The sequence below is a fragment of the Botrytis deweyae genome (assembly GCF_014898535.1).
Source record: "Botrytis deweyae strain B1 chromosome Unknown BDEW_007, whole genome shotgun sequence".
Lineage (NCBI taxonomy): Eukaryota > Fungi > Ascomycota > Leotiomycetes > Helotiales > Sclerotiniaceae > Botrytis > Botrytis deweyae.
The window spans coordinates 1,099,460-1,116,200 of record NW_024066214.1 but is presented as its reverse complement, the minus strand read 5'-3'; the positions used below and the strand labels follow the sequence as shown (position 1 = coordinate 1,116,200).

General features: G+C 41.9%; 4 protein-coding genes across 4 annotated transcripts; 3 read left to right on the top strand and 1 right to left on the bottom strand.

Moving 5' to 3' along the window:
• Positions 1-3,217: 3,217 nt before the first annotated feature.
• EAE98_004053 (uncharacterized protein) lies at positions 3,218-3,576 on the top strand (the record flags this gene model as incomplete). The annotated part of the gene is made up of 2 exons (XM_038951673.1): positions 3,218-3,303; positions 3,399-3,576. 2 exons carry the CDS (start codon positions 3,218-3,220, stop codon positions 3,574-3,576), a joined length of 264 nt encoding a protein of 87 aa, XP_038812146.1.
• An 809-nt stretch (positions 3,577-4,385) lies between these two features.
• Positions 4,386-4,574, top strand: EAE98_004052 (uncharacterized protein; the record flags this gene model as incomplete). The annotated part of the gene is made up of 1 exon (XM_038951672.1): positions 4,386-4,574. One exon carries the CDS (start codon positions 4,386-4,388, stop codon positions 4,572-4,574), a length of 189 nt encoding a protein of 62 aa, XP_038812145.1.
• Positions 4,575-9,856: 5,282 nt separating this feature from the next.
• On the top strand, positions 9,857-10,321 carry EAE98_004051 (uncharacterized protein; the record flags this gene model as incomplete). Its single annotated transcript, XM_038951671.1, has 1 exon — positions 9,857-10,321. One exon carries the CDS (start codon positions 9,857-9,859, stop codon positions 10,319-10,321), a length of 465 nt encoding a protein of 154 aa, XP_038812144.1.
• Positions 10,322-14,426: 4,105 nt separating this feature from the next.
• Positions 14,427-14,741, bottom strand: EAE98_004050 (uncharacterized protein; the record flags this gene model as incomplete). The annotated part of the gene is made up of 1 exon (XM_038951670.1): positions 14,427-14,741. The coding sequence occupies one exon, from the start codon at positions 14,739-14,741 to the stop codon at positions 14,427-14,429; it is 315 nt and encodes a 104-aa protein (XP_038812143.1).
• Between the last annotated feature and the right edge of the window lie 2,000 nt (positions 14,742-16,741).

The window sequence follows — 16,741 nt, the reverse complement described above, 5'->3', positions numbered from 1 at the left end:
AAAGAGCGCGACAGAAAGACAAAGAACCGAAGAGAAAGTAAGCACATAATACGCATACATGACTGCATGCAATATGCACAACGGATGGCTGCACATATATATTACCCATCTATGCGTGTAAGAAAGCCATTTCACGGGATATATAACCACAGTGTCTATTTCTGCAAGAAGGGGATTGGTCAACTTGTGAAGAAATGGGGTGGTGAGTAAGTTTTGAACGAATGTGTGTTTGGGGGCTCTTTTGCTATCAAGGTGGTATGATTTGACGCATGTGGTGAGAATATGGATAGTGATGATGTTTGCAAGCGAATAAGAAGCAACGAAGGGAGTCGGGCTCATAAGTTGACGTACATCATTATTCGACGTAACGTTTCGGATACCGGTTATTTCGATTCGGTCAAATAGCTTACCGTTGGCATCTGAAACCATCGTCACCATGCATGCAATATGCGAAGGACTGTAAGGATCCACGAGGGACCTTGCAAGAACCAAGACACTTATCTATGTCTGTATGGAGATCCTTGAAGTCATCTTCAGAGCTAAGAAATTCATGGATTCAGCATATATAATACCTAACGGCTACTTGCGTATACGGTGAAGAGCCCGACTGAAAGGATCGCGATACTATGCAACCATTGTCCGTTTCAACTCACGCCACTAAGACTAGCTTATGTCCGAGTGGAGAAGTTAAATTAGACTTATCATATCTAATCATGAAGAAACAGTGATCTTGATCGGATGAAACGCGAATTGAAAGGAAGGATGGATGGAAGGAACGGACACTTGCGTCGATTGCGATCTGTCGGAGACCTCTTCTTTCCGACGGCAGGGCTCAATTGGTACTTGAACAATTGGTTCCATGGCCTCGGGAAGGTGTACTTGGGTATGATTGTTCTGACTTAGGAAAGTTGATTGAATCATCTTCCAAATGGGGGAACTAGCCAGGTAGTATTGCGGTTCGTATAGCGGATACGCACATATACGGGTTCTGCCCGACTCCGACGAACGAAACGGCGTTTTAATATGCAATCCAACCTTCAGCCCTGAGGATAATGGTATGATAGATTATATCTTATCAGTCTTGAGATTGTCTGAAAAGAATTTGCAAATGCAGGGACCATACCGTGTGGGATCAGAAAAATGTGCATAGAAGCGGTGACATGCGATTTATCATGTTTCCATCGATGACGCACACCAGTCAAATGTGCAGGAAGTCGATAACCATATGAGAATGTCTGTGGGTAGAGAGTATCTGTGGATAGATCAATGCGAAGATTAAAAAGTAAAATGTAGTAATTGACACAGAATGGACTGATGTGGTACAAAGATGTATATTAGAGTGGAAGTTTATACTTCAACTTTCGACAGGTTTGATCTACTGATTCGCTTGAAAGGGGAGAAAGTAAAAGGTGTAATTGGGGAAGGAAAGCGAGCGCCTCGCCATCTATTACTTCTTACACCTTGGTAACTTGCACAAAAACTTCGTGGCTAGCGCTCATTCGGCCAATGTGAGAATAAGGCTCTTTCCTACTTCTCCAGGGTTCATTATTGTCATCACGACACTTGGCATAACCCCCACTCAACGAGACTCCTCTCATTACCAAACCTCCTTGAAAACCACACATAATGATAACAATGATGATAATGGATTACAACCCCTACATACTCATGTAGATCATCCTATACATATGACATTTCGATTTGCGATTTACAATCGACGGGAGTTAAATCGAATGTATGGAACTATCAATTCCTCGTTTTCGAGGGGCGGTTGCACAGCGTCTCGCACGCACGACATAAGTCGTTGCATATCAGCGAATAGAAGAATGACCAAGTCAGCCACTTATGTTGTAATCCCGAGTTACGGCTAACCGCCTGTTATGTGCATGAAACCTCGAGGTCTCCGGGACGGTGTTGTATATGGTAAATAATAGGGTTGGTTGAACTTACAGAATTCGCTCCAAAAACTATCATGAAATGTATGAATGATTGTTTTGAGAACTGAAGGTCTAGTTTTGTGGTGGGGTATTTAGGAAGAGTGGGAGGTAAGTCTCGGAATGGGGTACGAGGCACCACTACAATGTTAGATGAAACCGGTGGTTTGGAGCCAGCTTCTGTGCATTGGAGACAAGGGGCAACATATCGATGGTACTTTATCCGTCAATTTAGTGTGTGCAAGATTCGTGCCATTGGTTGAGCTATCCCAATCCTGCTACTTTACTATTAGCGAGAGTACACAGTTAATTAAAGCAATTGAAAGATTAACAGGTATCGTGAAGCACCCACGAGTTCAGATCGTTTCGGGTGACAAAAAATTTGTGTTATCTCGTACGAAAGTCGGAGGTTTGCTCTTCCAGTAGGTACTTAATCTCTGTTTCGCAGCGGCCGTTTTGGCGCTATACGCATAGCGCCCTCGACTTTTTGAATTTCAAGCCAAAGTCATCTGTAAAACGTCTCTGCTCATAGAATCTTATGTTGTGTAAGGTCCACTCCGCTGGTAAATCAAAAATGATAGGAAGAAGCCAATCCATAGTTATCGGCAACGATGGCGTAATCAAAATAACCCCCAAGTTTTATATTGTAAAGTATTAGCATATTACCGGCATATCCACTAGGAGAGATATCAGATCAGCGGATCATATTTGAGCCCCTCATAAATTGCTCTTGCTTCGCGAGTAGCCAATGATGGCATGAGAGACAGAGATAAAAGAGAAGAGGACAAGAATTTTCCTTGTTTCAATAATTCAAGTAGGAGCGGTGAGGCCTGTTGAGGAAAGTGGTGCCTAATACCATGTGCATAGATCTATCCGGGTGATTTCTCACGATATCTGACGGTGTATACTGTTTCTTCTCTTCTGCTAAAAACAGAAGCTGACGGTGAGGAAGAAAATGCAAGGGGTGGAATTTGACTGACCTCAATAAAGTGTGGGGGTTCTATCATTGATGGGAGCTGATGGGAGATGCTAGAGAATATGAGATGTATAAGATGAATGGAGATCACTGCAACAAAGTGAGAAATTTGGAATCCTCACAACCCTCCACTTTGTACTTCGAAGAAATTGTGATTTACTCCTACGACCACACACAAGCTAAGAGACTTCTCTGAATTATTGGAAGCCTTCTAGCTTTGACATCATCGAAGATATATCCATCTTCACATACCATTCCACCTTTACCGCAGTTGAGCACCATCAAACTTTGTATCGTCAATTCTATAATGTCGTACTCTAGCGAAGCCTATGACTGCTGTTTCAATGGCAATGTGTTAGGGAATTGTCAGTATTGCGGTGGTTCCCCACGAGAGTATGTATTCATCTTTAATACCTCTATGCCAAGCTTCACTTCCACACCAACCTTATTGTTTTTTCAGATTCATAGACTCTAACAAGATGTCTTAGACCACCTTGTCATCCTTGCGGAGGCACCGGAGTATCTCACCGCCCTTGCCCATATCACTCCAGTTCTGCAAGCTACTATTCCAATAATCTGCAGACTGTACCGGCTCATAGAAATCGGGAAGTGAGGCACTCTTCTGGAAGGAGCAAGAACAGCCATAGTGGCAGAACTGTCAGATAACTGAGCTCCTGATGTACCGCGAGTCGGAAACAGGGGACGAATTTTATCCTTGTTAGATTTTGGCGTTTATTTTTTCTGATGATTTCGGTATCAAATGAATTAGCAGTTCACCCGCTGGTTAGACCCGAATGTGGAGAATGGAATACCTTGCCCTAAAATTTATCCTTAATCAGGTTAGGACTGAGCAGAGATCTGGAACTATGAAGCAAGGGGTCCAAATTTCAGGGTTATAGCATGGAGAGTAGGACCCGGTCATACATGACCATTCGAGGGTTGTTCGGAACGGTAGACACGGAAAGACAGACGGAAGAAGGCTCGAAATTGGGTACCATTGAGACCGATTGTTAGAAGAAATGGAGTTGATGGTTGCGGATCTTTTCTGCGGCTTCGGAAGGATGTGTCTTCATGATCAATCTATCGGGATGCAACTAATTTGTCGGATGTACAAGGGCAGCTTTGTGACTCGGGTCATTTTATGATTCGGAATACTGAACAATGGCATGACGGGAGTCGATGGTTCGAAAACCTTCTCAGTTGCGAGTACCACACTTTGAGAAGCCAATTAAAAGAGTATTTCAACAGGTCATACTATCGAAGGGGGGTGACAGTCCTTTTGCTGGTGTCAAGGTGCCTTTTCCGTATTCTTTCCTTATGGTTTACAGCAAAATTCGGTGCTACCTTGAGATGAAGACTTAACCGCACAAACTCCAGTTTTTCGATCGAGCTTGGTTCGTCAACCTATACCAGTCTTCAGATATTGCACGTGGGATATTGTATCTCTGTACTCTTCATTCGCAGTGTTTATTTACATGAGGGGTTCCGATTTGGTCGAGGCGATTGGAGGAAGCACAAGGAACATGGATGGCGTACAAATGCTGAAATTTGTCACGGGGACATTATTTCTGGGTGTCGACGGTGGGAAAGCGTACCGCGTTACTTTTGCGAGTATGGGAGGTGCCCTTAGGAGTTTTCTGATGATTGCGGATAAAATGAATTGATTTTCCCATTGCCATATTTTGAATGAATGAACATGATTCGGTGTTCGAGATTGAATTCGAAACGAGTTCCAACTTTTCTTCTTCGATTGTTCTCGCTTCCCGTGAGTGTCAAATACGCCACAGGGGGGCACGACATAACTGATGGCAATAGTGCAAACGCGTGTGAGTAAATCTTGTACTGCGGCCAAGAGTCAATTAGCTCATTGCCGATAAGGATAAGGTCTTTGACAAATAATTCCAGGGAATCCTCAACTGCTTCCTGATTTGACCATTGGTGTCTTCCACATTGGGTGAAAACAATCACCAAATACTGGCGCATGCTTTTGAAGCCCATAACCTCACTAAGAAAATGCTTGCACAACATATTCGAATCAACCAATGAAAACTTCATCTTTTTTTGATTGGTGCCAGCATTTCCACACCTTCTTTTGGTGAACCATTGTCGATATGCCATTTCTTCCCTTGGTTCGTTCGTTTGATCCCCAATGAGGAGCACACCTCAACCGGCAGGCTTACAATAGAAAACCCATCTCAGAAAGTGACAGAAAACACAAAATCTCGATATACAGCCAGAACGATTAAGTAGTGCAACATGAAATTAGCGGCTGTAGATGCATGCAACTTGTCAATAGAATGTTCCGACGTTATGGAACCGGCCATCTGACTGATAATATTCCCAAAGAAAATGTAGTGATCGATATGCGAGACGAAGGTCAAGCGAATCAGTTGATCCATTCTCCGGGGCGGGTCACATTTCCTCTTTTTCCGCCTTTTCGCGTGTACTATATGAACCTCGGGATTGTAATATCGTACGTTGCTATCTTCTTGCCACAAAAATGGAACGAATTTCTCCGCATAGTTGTGACATGGTCATGGAGATATACTATACATATGTCCGGTGTGATTGATTCATCTCATCGATATGAACGGCCATAAATTCCGCAGCACGTCCATGAAAGTCGTGCTATATGACAAAAATATGTGAGTGAGGGCGATCAGGTACATCGTGAGCCCTCTTTGGTAATTTTCTGTAGTTTCCGGTGTCCAGATTCGTCAATAGGGATTGAAAGTAACAATCACTGCCAGATGGGTAAAACAAGAAGGTTTTGATCCACTAAGTCTCAATGTGATACCACACCACAGTCACGCGTTTTCCACTGATCCTGTTGCACCACATTAAACAACATCATGATTGTAGGGTTCTGATGAAGACTATCATAGAATTGGCTGATGAAGGAATATGGTTCGATTGAAGGGAGAAGATCTGCATGTGACTGTCAGCATACGTAACTAGTATGTATGAATGAGATTCTACTTGGTAAAGAAATGCCCAATTCCAAGAATGTCCTGATCTTCGTCCTCCATGAGCAAAAGTGTGATATTTTGGGTCCGGGTTTCAAGAATACTGTAATGTGCAATATTGACTTGTTTGCTTTCTTTCGCTCTTGAAGATAACCTATACTTCTGGTGGTCTTCAGCCTTGAAATCCTTTGGTCATACTCTCTCAGCATATTCATATCACTTGGTTAATGAGGAGTCAGTATTGGGTCAAGCCATTTCTGCCCCTAGTAAGCCAGAAAAATTGCTTACCTCGACATTCAGGAACTGTGTGTTTCTTTCGCTTTGTCGTCTGTGGCGAAGTATGCATACACAGTAGAGAAACAAGATTGGCAAATCCGTGTTCTGACATTTGCGATCAAACTTTGTGCATCGAAAGACTAAACAAGGACAATAAGGCTTTATTGAGGGAATTTATATTGTCTCCATCATACATCTTGTACGTTGAAATACTCTATCACATGATGGATAGAATGTTGCTATGATTTCTCATTCTTCGAAATATTTGCTGCGGGTGTGGTAACCTGGTGATGATAGTTTTCTTCACCAAGATTCCTCTGATTCAATGTTGATGGGGATGGAATAGAAGTTTTGTGAAAAAAAATAAAATTCAACAACATCACTTTGGTTGGAATTTAATGAGGATGAAATAGAAATCTCATATGTTTGATAATTTGCGATGAAGAATGAAATTGAAGATGTGGTCAAACCTGCTGTTCCGAGCAAAGGCCGCCACTTAGCGTTGGGACTCCCTCGACTCCTTCCCAAAATCCAAAATTATCATCACGCGAAGTATACCAAGTACCTAAGTATGCACTTACGATTCCTTCCCTTTCTTCCTCGTCTCCCCAAACTTGTGATCAAATCATTGCTGAGACAAATAAAAAATAAAGATATAAATAGAAACCCGCCTTGTACCATTCCATTTCCTCGAGATCATCACAAAATACACACATGGGACTGATCCATGTTCACGAGCTGTATTAAAATCCGATGGCATTTGAGCTCAATACTAAGCTTGAAGAGAAGTATGCATGAGTGGGCGTTTATCTTCACGGATGATTGACTTTGAATACAGACAGAAAGATGGGATGAAAGATCAAACCGTCGTTTCAAGACTTCAAACACGATCGTAATAATTATCCACCCATACGATGGACCAAGAAAATCGTGTACCAAAATCGGAAATCACATACCTACCTGCGCTCTGTCTCCTTTCAATATTCTCATTCAGATTTGACAAGTGGCTCTTCAGACTGAGATGTTCTGGCATGTAATTTGAGTGTGCGATTTTGTCATCCAACGAAGCGCCTCCTATTTTTGGTGAGAAATCAAATCGATCGTATTTGGCTGTTCGCCGGTTAGGCCATAAAGTCAATTGATTCGAGTGGGCGCCGCGCCGCACCGAACCGATGAAGCATCGAATGTATCCTCTAGGATCTCTCCAATTTTCACATTTTGTTTATTGCGAGGTCATATGAGCTGTCAATGCCTGTAATGGGTAGCCTCGGTTTCATGAAATTATGGACAAGGCGAATGTGAGCGATCAAAGTGGAATGAATGAGTGTACGCGTTTAAACTTTATCCTCGCTCTCGGTCTCCTATTCAAAATTTCAACCCTCGGCATTCCGGCTTTGAAGCCCGAGTTCACGATGGAGTCATTTTTCCCCTCCAAGATGCAAATCATGCAATGCTAGAAACGGTTGGCAGATGACTATTGATTGAGAAGCAAGAGTCTCGACCATCCGTTGCTCCATCTTGCGTTTCAACTCCTGATCGCTGTCAATGTTGTCTAATGCACATATGTGGATCTAATGAAAATTTCTTTCATGGGCGTTAAGATTTTGCGGGGGAAAACAAGGGAAGAAGAATGAAGCGGTGTTCTTCAGCCCTGTTGCTTCTACATTGGTAAGGGGTGAGCTTGTGAAGTTGTGGGGAATGGATTAAAAGTTTTCCGTGTGTTGACATCACTAGAAAATCTCTTTTCAGTTCTGACTCTGAATTCTATGGAGCTTTGAGGAGCTGGGAAAGGTTTATTTGGAAAGATGTTCAAGGAAGAAAAAGAAAACAAGGGAGGAAAAAGAGACAGAAGAGAAAATGTCTCTAAATACAATGGTCTCATTGGTTCATTTCTATTAAATGATGGCATTAAAATGACAGTCCATTGAGACATTGAGACATTGAGACATTGAGACATTGAGATATTGAGATATTGAGACATTAAGCCATCATTTCGCCATTTCGCCATCTCGCCATCTCGCCGTCACTGCGGAATATAGCCCTTGTCATAAGTTGTCAGCACACAATTTTGGCTTTTCATGGTACGGTACCTGAAAATCTAAAGCCGGGCGGAGAATTTTGAATTGGATAACTACCTAGGTACAGAACTCTAGGTACAGACAGGTAAACAAGCTCATTGGCGGTAAGACGAGGCTCTTTCGTAGTTTAGGTTAGTTAGGTGAGGTGAGGTTACCCGAGTACGACTCAACACCTGCAGTTGATGGGTAAGCTTACATATATCAGAAAATTGATGAGATCTGGAAAGATTATGGCGATATATGGCGATATTATATTAATCGTTGACAAGACAATTCAATGATTTCTTGTGAAATGATGTTTTCCATAACACGAAGCACGTTTTTCATGGGCACACTTGATACGTAGAGATACTTACATACAAAAGGAGTCAAGTACATACCTACATACATAGACTTACTTGATCAACAATTACCAAACGCATAAGAAACAAATCAACTCATCTCCCCCATACATGGTGCCACTTTCTTTGACACTCTCAGTGACACTCAAGGAAATCTCTCACCGTACCACACACACCACATGGCCAATTCGTAACTTGTCCCAAGCGTAACTTTTCTTCTCTGCTCAATTCATCGACTTGGCACGTTGGCACGCATGAGAGATCTGATGCGAAATTGCTGACGAAATTGGAACTATCCCTATAGTCTCTCACGATGTTGCCATTGCTGCAAGATCGACTGGATGTCCGAATTTCAATTACCCCCAGGTTTGCTCAGAGGCCAGGGACAAGACCAGGAGGCCCAGGATCACACGAACCAGGATAGACAAGGAAGAAGCTAAAAATGATCATTTTCCAGCATTTTCTCCTTAAGCGAATGGAAATAGAAGGATCTAGCGCTCAGTGATTTCGTAATAGTAACCACAAAATTCATCACGAGTGCGAGAACTTTGGGAACTTTGACAACTTTGGCAACTTTGCTTCAAATTGGTTGGTAGGAAGTTGGTACGTGCGAGGGATTGTTATGGAAAATGACTTCCCAAGGTTGATGTTATCCATGTCCCTTGGTTTAGTTCACGGCAAAGCGGAGAGCGGTTACCTCTAACTGCAAAGTGTCAAACATCGTGAGAAATTTAGAATGCGAAATGCGTGGGAAAATTTGAAAGAGAGATTCTTGAACAAGGAAATAATGAAAGGGAAAAAAAACCTTTTGTTTATTTTTAGTTAGATGACTCGTATTGTGAAAAAGAGTCACCTGCACTCCTGCACTAGGTATGTATTCTATATACAAAGTGAGGAGTAATCATAAAAGGATTGAAGAGAAAAAGGATATAAGAAACCGTTGGCCCACATTCCTCTGCTTTTACCTACTATTACTCAAATACATCAGATCAATATCAAACTCCTACTATTACTACCACGTACTCATACAATTGGAAAGCTACTATCGTTTCATCATCGATTCACTTTACAACCTAAACATTTACCACGCTCAACCATAAACTACTTCACTACATCACATCACATCACATCACATCACATCAACTTTACCACCTCATCAACCAATCTTCAAAAAGTACTCATATCATAACCTTTGAATACTTTCAAACACCCTTCAATCAACTACCAAACCAACATCTACACCCTCAACAACCAACTAAACAAACAAACAACCACACCCGCAACCATGACAACCCGATACCAAGTCACCGAACCTCACCCTCACGTCGCCACATCCTCATTCATCCATTCCGGCCGCGGCGGAGCAGGAAACACATTCAAAGCCCCCAAGACCACCGACGGTAGCAACGCCCGAGGCCCCGCCTCCCTCTTCACTCTCGGTCTCCCCCAAACCTCATCTAAATTCAGCAGCGGCCGCGGCGGCGCCGGCAACATTCTCCCCACCTCCAAGAAAGCCCCGTTCTCCTTCGACGAAGAACTCGAGCGACAGAGCACCCGCGAAAAGAAGATGAGCGAAGGAGGCATGTGGCACGTTGGACGGGGCGGCGCCGGAAACTACACTAGCGGACGACCCGCCAGCGAACGCAAGAGCTCGACCAGCTCCGAGGACAGCAATGGGAGTATTCGCAGTGCGCGGAGTGGAGGATTTCTCGAGCGCTGGACTTCGAGGAATTCGACGAGAACGGCGTAGGAGTTGAGAGAATCTCTTTTCGCTTTCTTTTTCCGTCGTGATTAAGGATAGAATAGAAGTCTCGAGACTTGGATTATTCTGCATGCATGTGCATTACGATACCTATGATTTTTTTCTTCGCGGCGCGGTACTATACATTGCATGGATTTGACCTGGGGCAGAAGGGCATACCTCCGCAGTTCAACATTTAAAAGCATTATGATGGCGTTTTCAACATTACATTACTACTTCACTCCCTCTTAATACATACCTACAACCACTCATCTCATCTCATCGCATTCAACACAAACGGCGCAACAAACGGGGAGGGGAAATAAATCCACAAGTCACAAATGGTAAATGGGCAGGAAGGGAAAGGAAAGGAAACGGGGGCACCTAAAAAGTTTTATTTTATTTTGATTTTCATTTTCATTTTGATTTCCATTGTTTCTTCGCTTGAATGAGCGATTGGCGCTGCATGCATGTATCAGGGCAATGTATATTACCTATAACAAGGTTATCACGCAAAATACCTACCTAGCAACACTATGATACCCCGGATTTTTCTATATTTGGGGAGACAGGGGCAGGAAGGAAGGCAGGCAGGAAGGAAAGATGTACTCTGTACGAAGGGGAAACTGGTTATTTAGTTAGTATTTAGGTAGTTGAGTAGGATATTTCTTCGTGGTGAAGATTTATGTATTACACTTGGGTATACGATACGATACAGTACAATACGATTAATACAAATCTCAATCCAATCTGAATCTCAATCTTTACAATTAATAATCATTATGCAAATTTCAAACTCTCGAGCGAATCTTCTTTTCTTGGATTAAAGCAAGTCAGTCAGTCAGTCGGCCACCAAGGTTATTATTACTAACCGTTCAACCAACCGAGCCAACTCAACTCCCGCCAATACCCCACTCGGCACAATCATCATCATCATCATCATCATCATCATCATCATCATCGTTAAAACACTACCTAGGTACCTAGAAATCTAATACATATATGAGTACATACAGCACAGCATACCTTCCCCGCTCCCGGATATTGGGTCTGTCTCATTACTCGATAGACAGGACAGGCTCGTAAGTACCTAGACACTTTTAACTTCTTAATATTCTCTCTTACTCCTTTTTCGTTTTCTTATTCTAATTCTGATTCTGATTCTGATTGCCTTGCTTTTCTTTTTTGGGTGGATTGAGCTGGTGACTTGTGAGGTTCTGGATATTGTGGAAAGGATCTTGGAGATGGAATGGATGGAATGGATGAATAGAATGAATACTCCGTAATTCCCTCATTTCATTTTCATGGAGTCTGTGGAGTACGGACTATGGACTTGAGGGATTATAGGGAGTGGAGGTGTGGATGGGTGGATGGGTGGAGAAATATAAAGGAAGTGGAAATGGAGTGGAAATGGAGTGGAGTATTGAGATGTTATGTGTATATATGGATATGTAAGATGAGATGTATTATATGTATATCCTAAAGGAGATTTTGATTGTGTAACCGGTTAAGAGAATGGATTATCTACCTACCTAGTGATTGATGGGTTTGGTGTGGGAGTTTCTGGTTTATATGTATGGAGAGAGGGAGAGAGGAGAGGGGAGGAGAAGGGGGGAGGGGAGGAGAAGGGGGGAGGGGAGAAGGAGAGGGGAGAGGAGGTTAGAGAATGGGAATATTGATTTAATTTGATTTGATTTGTTTTGTTTTCTTCGTTGTTACTGAGAAGATGGATGGGGGTATTGAAAGGGGGTATACAAAAGGGGGATTGAAACAGAGGGATTGGTGATGAGGCGATGTGAGGTGAGTAGGGTGAGTGAGGTGTGAGTTTCGCGTTTCAGTTGTATGTATTGACATAATCGGGGGTTACGATCCTCTTCACCCCCCATTGTACCAATGATAAGGGGGTGAATAAATATGAACCCCCGATTACACATAATCATAAGATCTTACACACAGAAGAAGCACATTTCCATCTCATCCCATCCATATATCAACAATCCAACAAACGATCCAATTATCAAAAACGTGATTGCGAATTTAGCTAGAGGTAGATGATATAAATCTCATCTCATCTCATCTCATCGTTTCTAGGTATCGTATTATATACTTCACATTATATATACTAGGTACTAGGTAGTTACTTATTTAATTTTTGATATAAGATTACTATTCGTATAATTCCTCGTATAACTAATAGTCCTCTGTATATAAAGTATCTATTATACTTAGATAATACTCTACTTCCCCCTTCCCCCAGTAAAAAATAAACCCGTATATAACCGCTTTTCTTATTTTCCGTTTTTGATATTTAACTTTCTACTTTGCTTGCTTGCTTACTTGTTTAGATACTTACTTACTTACTTATTTCCTTACAAGAATAAAATAAACTAATGCCAAGAAAGCCTAGCTCGCTCGCTCCCCCGGACCCCGCATTATCCGGCCTCGTGGAGATTGTGCGTTATGCTGATAATTAATTACTAATTGGCTTTGTATGTGGCGTTTTGATGGCGAGTTGAATTTTGGGTTTTGAGGTGGGTGCTGGGCTGGGTGCTGGGGAGAGGTTGGGGTCAGGGAGTGAAAGAAGGTGTTGGGGATTGGGGATTGGGGATTTCAGTCGTGTTTACTATGTTGGAGATTGGAAATTTAGAGATAGATGGTATGTATATGATTTTTTGATTTTCTGCATTCATCTGTCTATTTGAAACTAGGTTTTGTCGGGAATTATCCTAAAGATTCTGGGATCCGGAGGTTTGGAGAATCTGGGGTTCGCGGGCTCTACGTAACCGAAAAAAGCGGCGGAAATTGAGAACCATTTCAAAGATCTTTTTTAATAGATTATAAATTCATTTCAAATTAAATATTGAAATTTGAAAAAAGTAAATGAAAATTTGAGTCTTTTCTGTATTATTGTTAAGTGTTTGATTATTTAATATTATATTAAAAAAAGATCTTAGTTATTGGAGTTCTTTTAAATAGTGATCAATTTCCGCCGCTTTTTTCGGTTACGTAGAGGCGGGTTCTTAGAGGTGGCGAGTTGGGTATGGTATACGTACCAGTAGGTACCTGTGAGCCTACCTATCTAATTACCTGGCTCTCTGAAGATAGAGATGAAGATCAGAATCTGGGGAAAATCAGATGGCTTTTATTAGTCGTGGGGGTGATGTGGGTGACGTACTCTGGGGCTTGAGGTTTGGAGTTTGGGGCTCGGGCTCGGGCTGTAGGTATGAGTCATGATTATAATGCCACATGAATCGAATAGATTTGGTGGGTTGGAGAAAGGGGAGGGGATGTTTCGTTTTAGTACTCTGGACTTGTGGGTTTTGGCTGTTTGGGGGAGGGAGGGGTAAGTGGATTCTTGATTTCTGTGCATGTGTTCTGTGATTTGATGTGGAAGGAATGGATGTCGTGTAGATGGATTAATGAAAGGTTTTGTTACAATCCTCTCATGGGGGAGTCTTCATGTGAAATTTGGATATTGTATTGTAAGATCTTATCATACAAGAAAGATGTATCGAGTTGGAAGTTTGATAGATAGATAGATATATTTATATGCGTTTATTTGGGATTCTCTCGTTGCTTTACACGAATGATTATATACGCATATTCAGCATTACCCCGTTGCTTTACATGAATAATTTTGTTTTATTCCCTCCTAACTACAATTAAGATTCATCACAATCTTGAAGTCATGGCCTCTTATTACGAATTCTTAGGAGCTTTATTCCAAGTACATTTCGTGAATGCGGTCATGTTTATGGTTGGATAGTACAAATAGAACACACATAGAATATCATCAGATATTTTACATTTCGCCTATCCCTATAAATAACCCTCTTTCTTCTTGACTCTGGGTTGCCAAACTACATTCCATGTGCATCATACTACAATATGTATAATCGCATCTTAAACACCATAGTTCAATCATCCATTTATTCCTGCATTTCCAGAACATGATTGATATTTTTAAGAATAGCACTTTGCTCCATGTCATCATAATCTCCTTTATCTTTGTCTTAGATTTAGATTTAGAAAAAAACTTTCCTGCGTGTCTGGCGGAATGGACATATCGTTGGCACTTAGAAGTGAAAGCGCTCATATTCAAGTAAATGTAAAATTAAGATGTATATGGTAAGATGGATGGAAAGAACTCAAAATTCCTCTCTCTCTCTCTCTGTCTCTGTCTCTGTCTCTCTCTCTCTCTCTCTCTCTCTGTCTCTGTCTCTGTCTCTGTCTCTGTCTCTGTCTCTGTCTCTGTCTCTGTCTCTGTCTCTGTCTGTCTCTGTCTCTGTCTCTGTCTCTGTCTCTGTCTCTGTCTCTGTCTCTGTCTCTGTCTCTGTCTCTGTCTCTGTCTCTGTCTCTGTCTCTGTCTCTGTCTCTGTCTCTGTCTCAGTCTCTGTCTCTGTCTCTGTCTCTGTCTCTCATGAAGCATGCCCAAAAGCTTGTAAATTGTAAACTCACAAAAGGATTTTTGGTTCTCTCTCATGAGATTCTTTCTCCGGGCGCTGAGGTCGAGTTTCTCTAGGAATGAGATTGTGCAGTATAACTACATCATTAGACTTACAACTCCAGATTCCGAATTAATTTTAATCGGAAACACAAACATGCGATTGTGCCGGAAATCACAAAGAGAGAATCGAAAGTGTCTTGATACAAGACGCGGTAGCTAGATGAAACCCGATACTAGAAGTCCAGATGCGGATGTAAGCATGAAGAGAAATGTTATGGATTAATCTCAAATAAAGAATTTTGATAATAGATTCGCGCTTCATGTATGCGGAAGGATTGGGATAGCACTTCGAGTTGGGGCCGACGAACATGGATCGTAATTTTACTGAGCATCGTCATTAGAGATACTAGGTATGATCGATGATTTGAATGTGTGGGCTCAAATTAAGAATCTGTGTGTCTGAGGAAAATATCATCTAGATAATATGAAATAAATAAGATGTCGAATTTGTAGTGTCTCACAGAGAGGAAAACTTTATGATGTGATGCATGATTGATATTGTTCTATACTATTCTAATCTTCCTGATTGTTCTTCTCCTAGGGAGAGTATATGACCGGGTCATCTGTAATCTTTTCATCTTCTCGGCTTCTGATTTTTTGCATGCTCTGAGATGGGTTTCCGGCTCCTGCGGCTAAGAAGACTTCCTACTCCGGAATTAATGTCTTTCTCTGCTATATTTAATCGCTTATTGCTGATAATTGGTTCCTTGCCTGTTCAGTATATCCCATATTACACATGAAGTTTTCGATTTGAAAGATTTCTCATCCTCTTGTCAGCATCTGGACACCCAGTATAAAATCCCATGCATATCACATGTGTCGATTTTGTATTCGAGGAACTAATCACAAAACCAGTATCACTAGTTTCTTTGCTAGTTTTCTTGCATTCGATCGAGAGACCAGAGTCGGTCTGATTGAGATTCGTGGTGCCGACTTGTACCTATCAATCAATACTTGCTTTGATTTCTATAGTAGTAGACTACTTCTAGATTCGACACTCGAAACAACGCGACTTGTGTTTCCATGTCTAAAGAAAGCAGTCAATGAGTCCTCAAACGTTTTTCATTGAGGCCGTGGTGTTGGTTTGAAAAGTGCTCGTGTGCTTTGGGGATTTCTGGTTGGTCTCGTGGTAGGATGATAGGACTTTTCCTGAGAGAAATGATGAAATGTGTGTAGTGTTTGTAAAATAACTGTGAGATGATACTCCTGCTCTTAATGTGTTTTGGGGTTCGCAGGATGCGATATGCAGATAATTCTGGGAATGTTGTGTCCAACTCGTGGGTTTATATGTGCCGATATATAGAATTCACCCTGACAAATAATCAAGCACTCAAGCTGGTAGCAGTTGAGATGGGCAGAGTGGTGGTGAACAGACCAATATGGTTCTTTCTAGCTGTGGCTGTAGCGGTAAATGTCGGGTTCTCGTTAAAGTAGATTTCCCATGTAGCCCATTCATCTGTTGTAGCTTGTGGTCCTTTTCTTGTTGAGTTGGCGTGCTCTGAGAGGAGGTCTGCGGGAAGCCGAGTATTTGCCATCATGAAGTTGTTGCCTTTCCGTTAATGGAAATAGACGTGAAATTGCGTGCGTATCTGACTCGGTTTGCGCGACATATTGCTTGATTTCTGACGTTGATGTTGACCGGTTTTATGAAGATCTTGAGATCGCTGGATGTATAGTTATAGATCAGATGTTCAGAATGTGGGATATTAAGTACCAATCTCATAGGAGCTGGTCTAGTCACCAATATCTAGCCTGCTGTGGAGTTGCGGGAGTTGATCGAGCAATGAAGACAATGAGTGCGCCACCACCATGAGAGCTGAGTTTCAAATGTCTGTGTATATAGAGGTCGCTCTTGAGGTGTAAGCCGGGTCCGTTTTCTTTTTTGTTTTTGTCTGTATTGAGATTGATACGAACGATCGGGG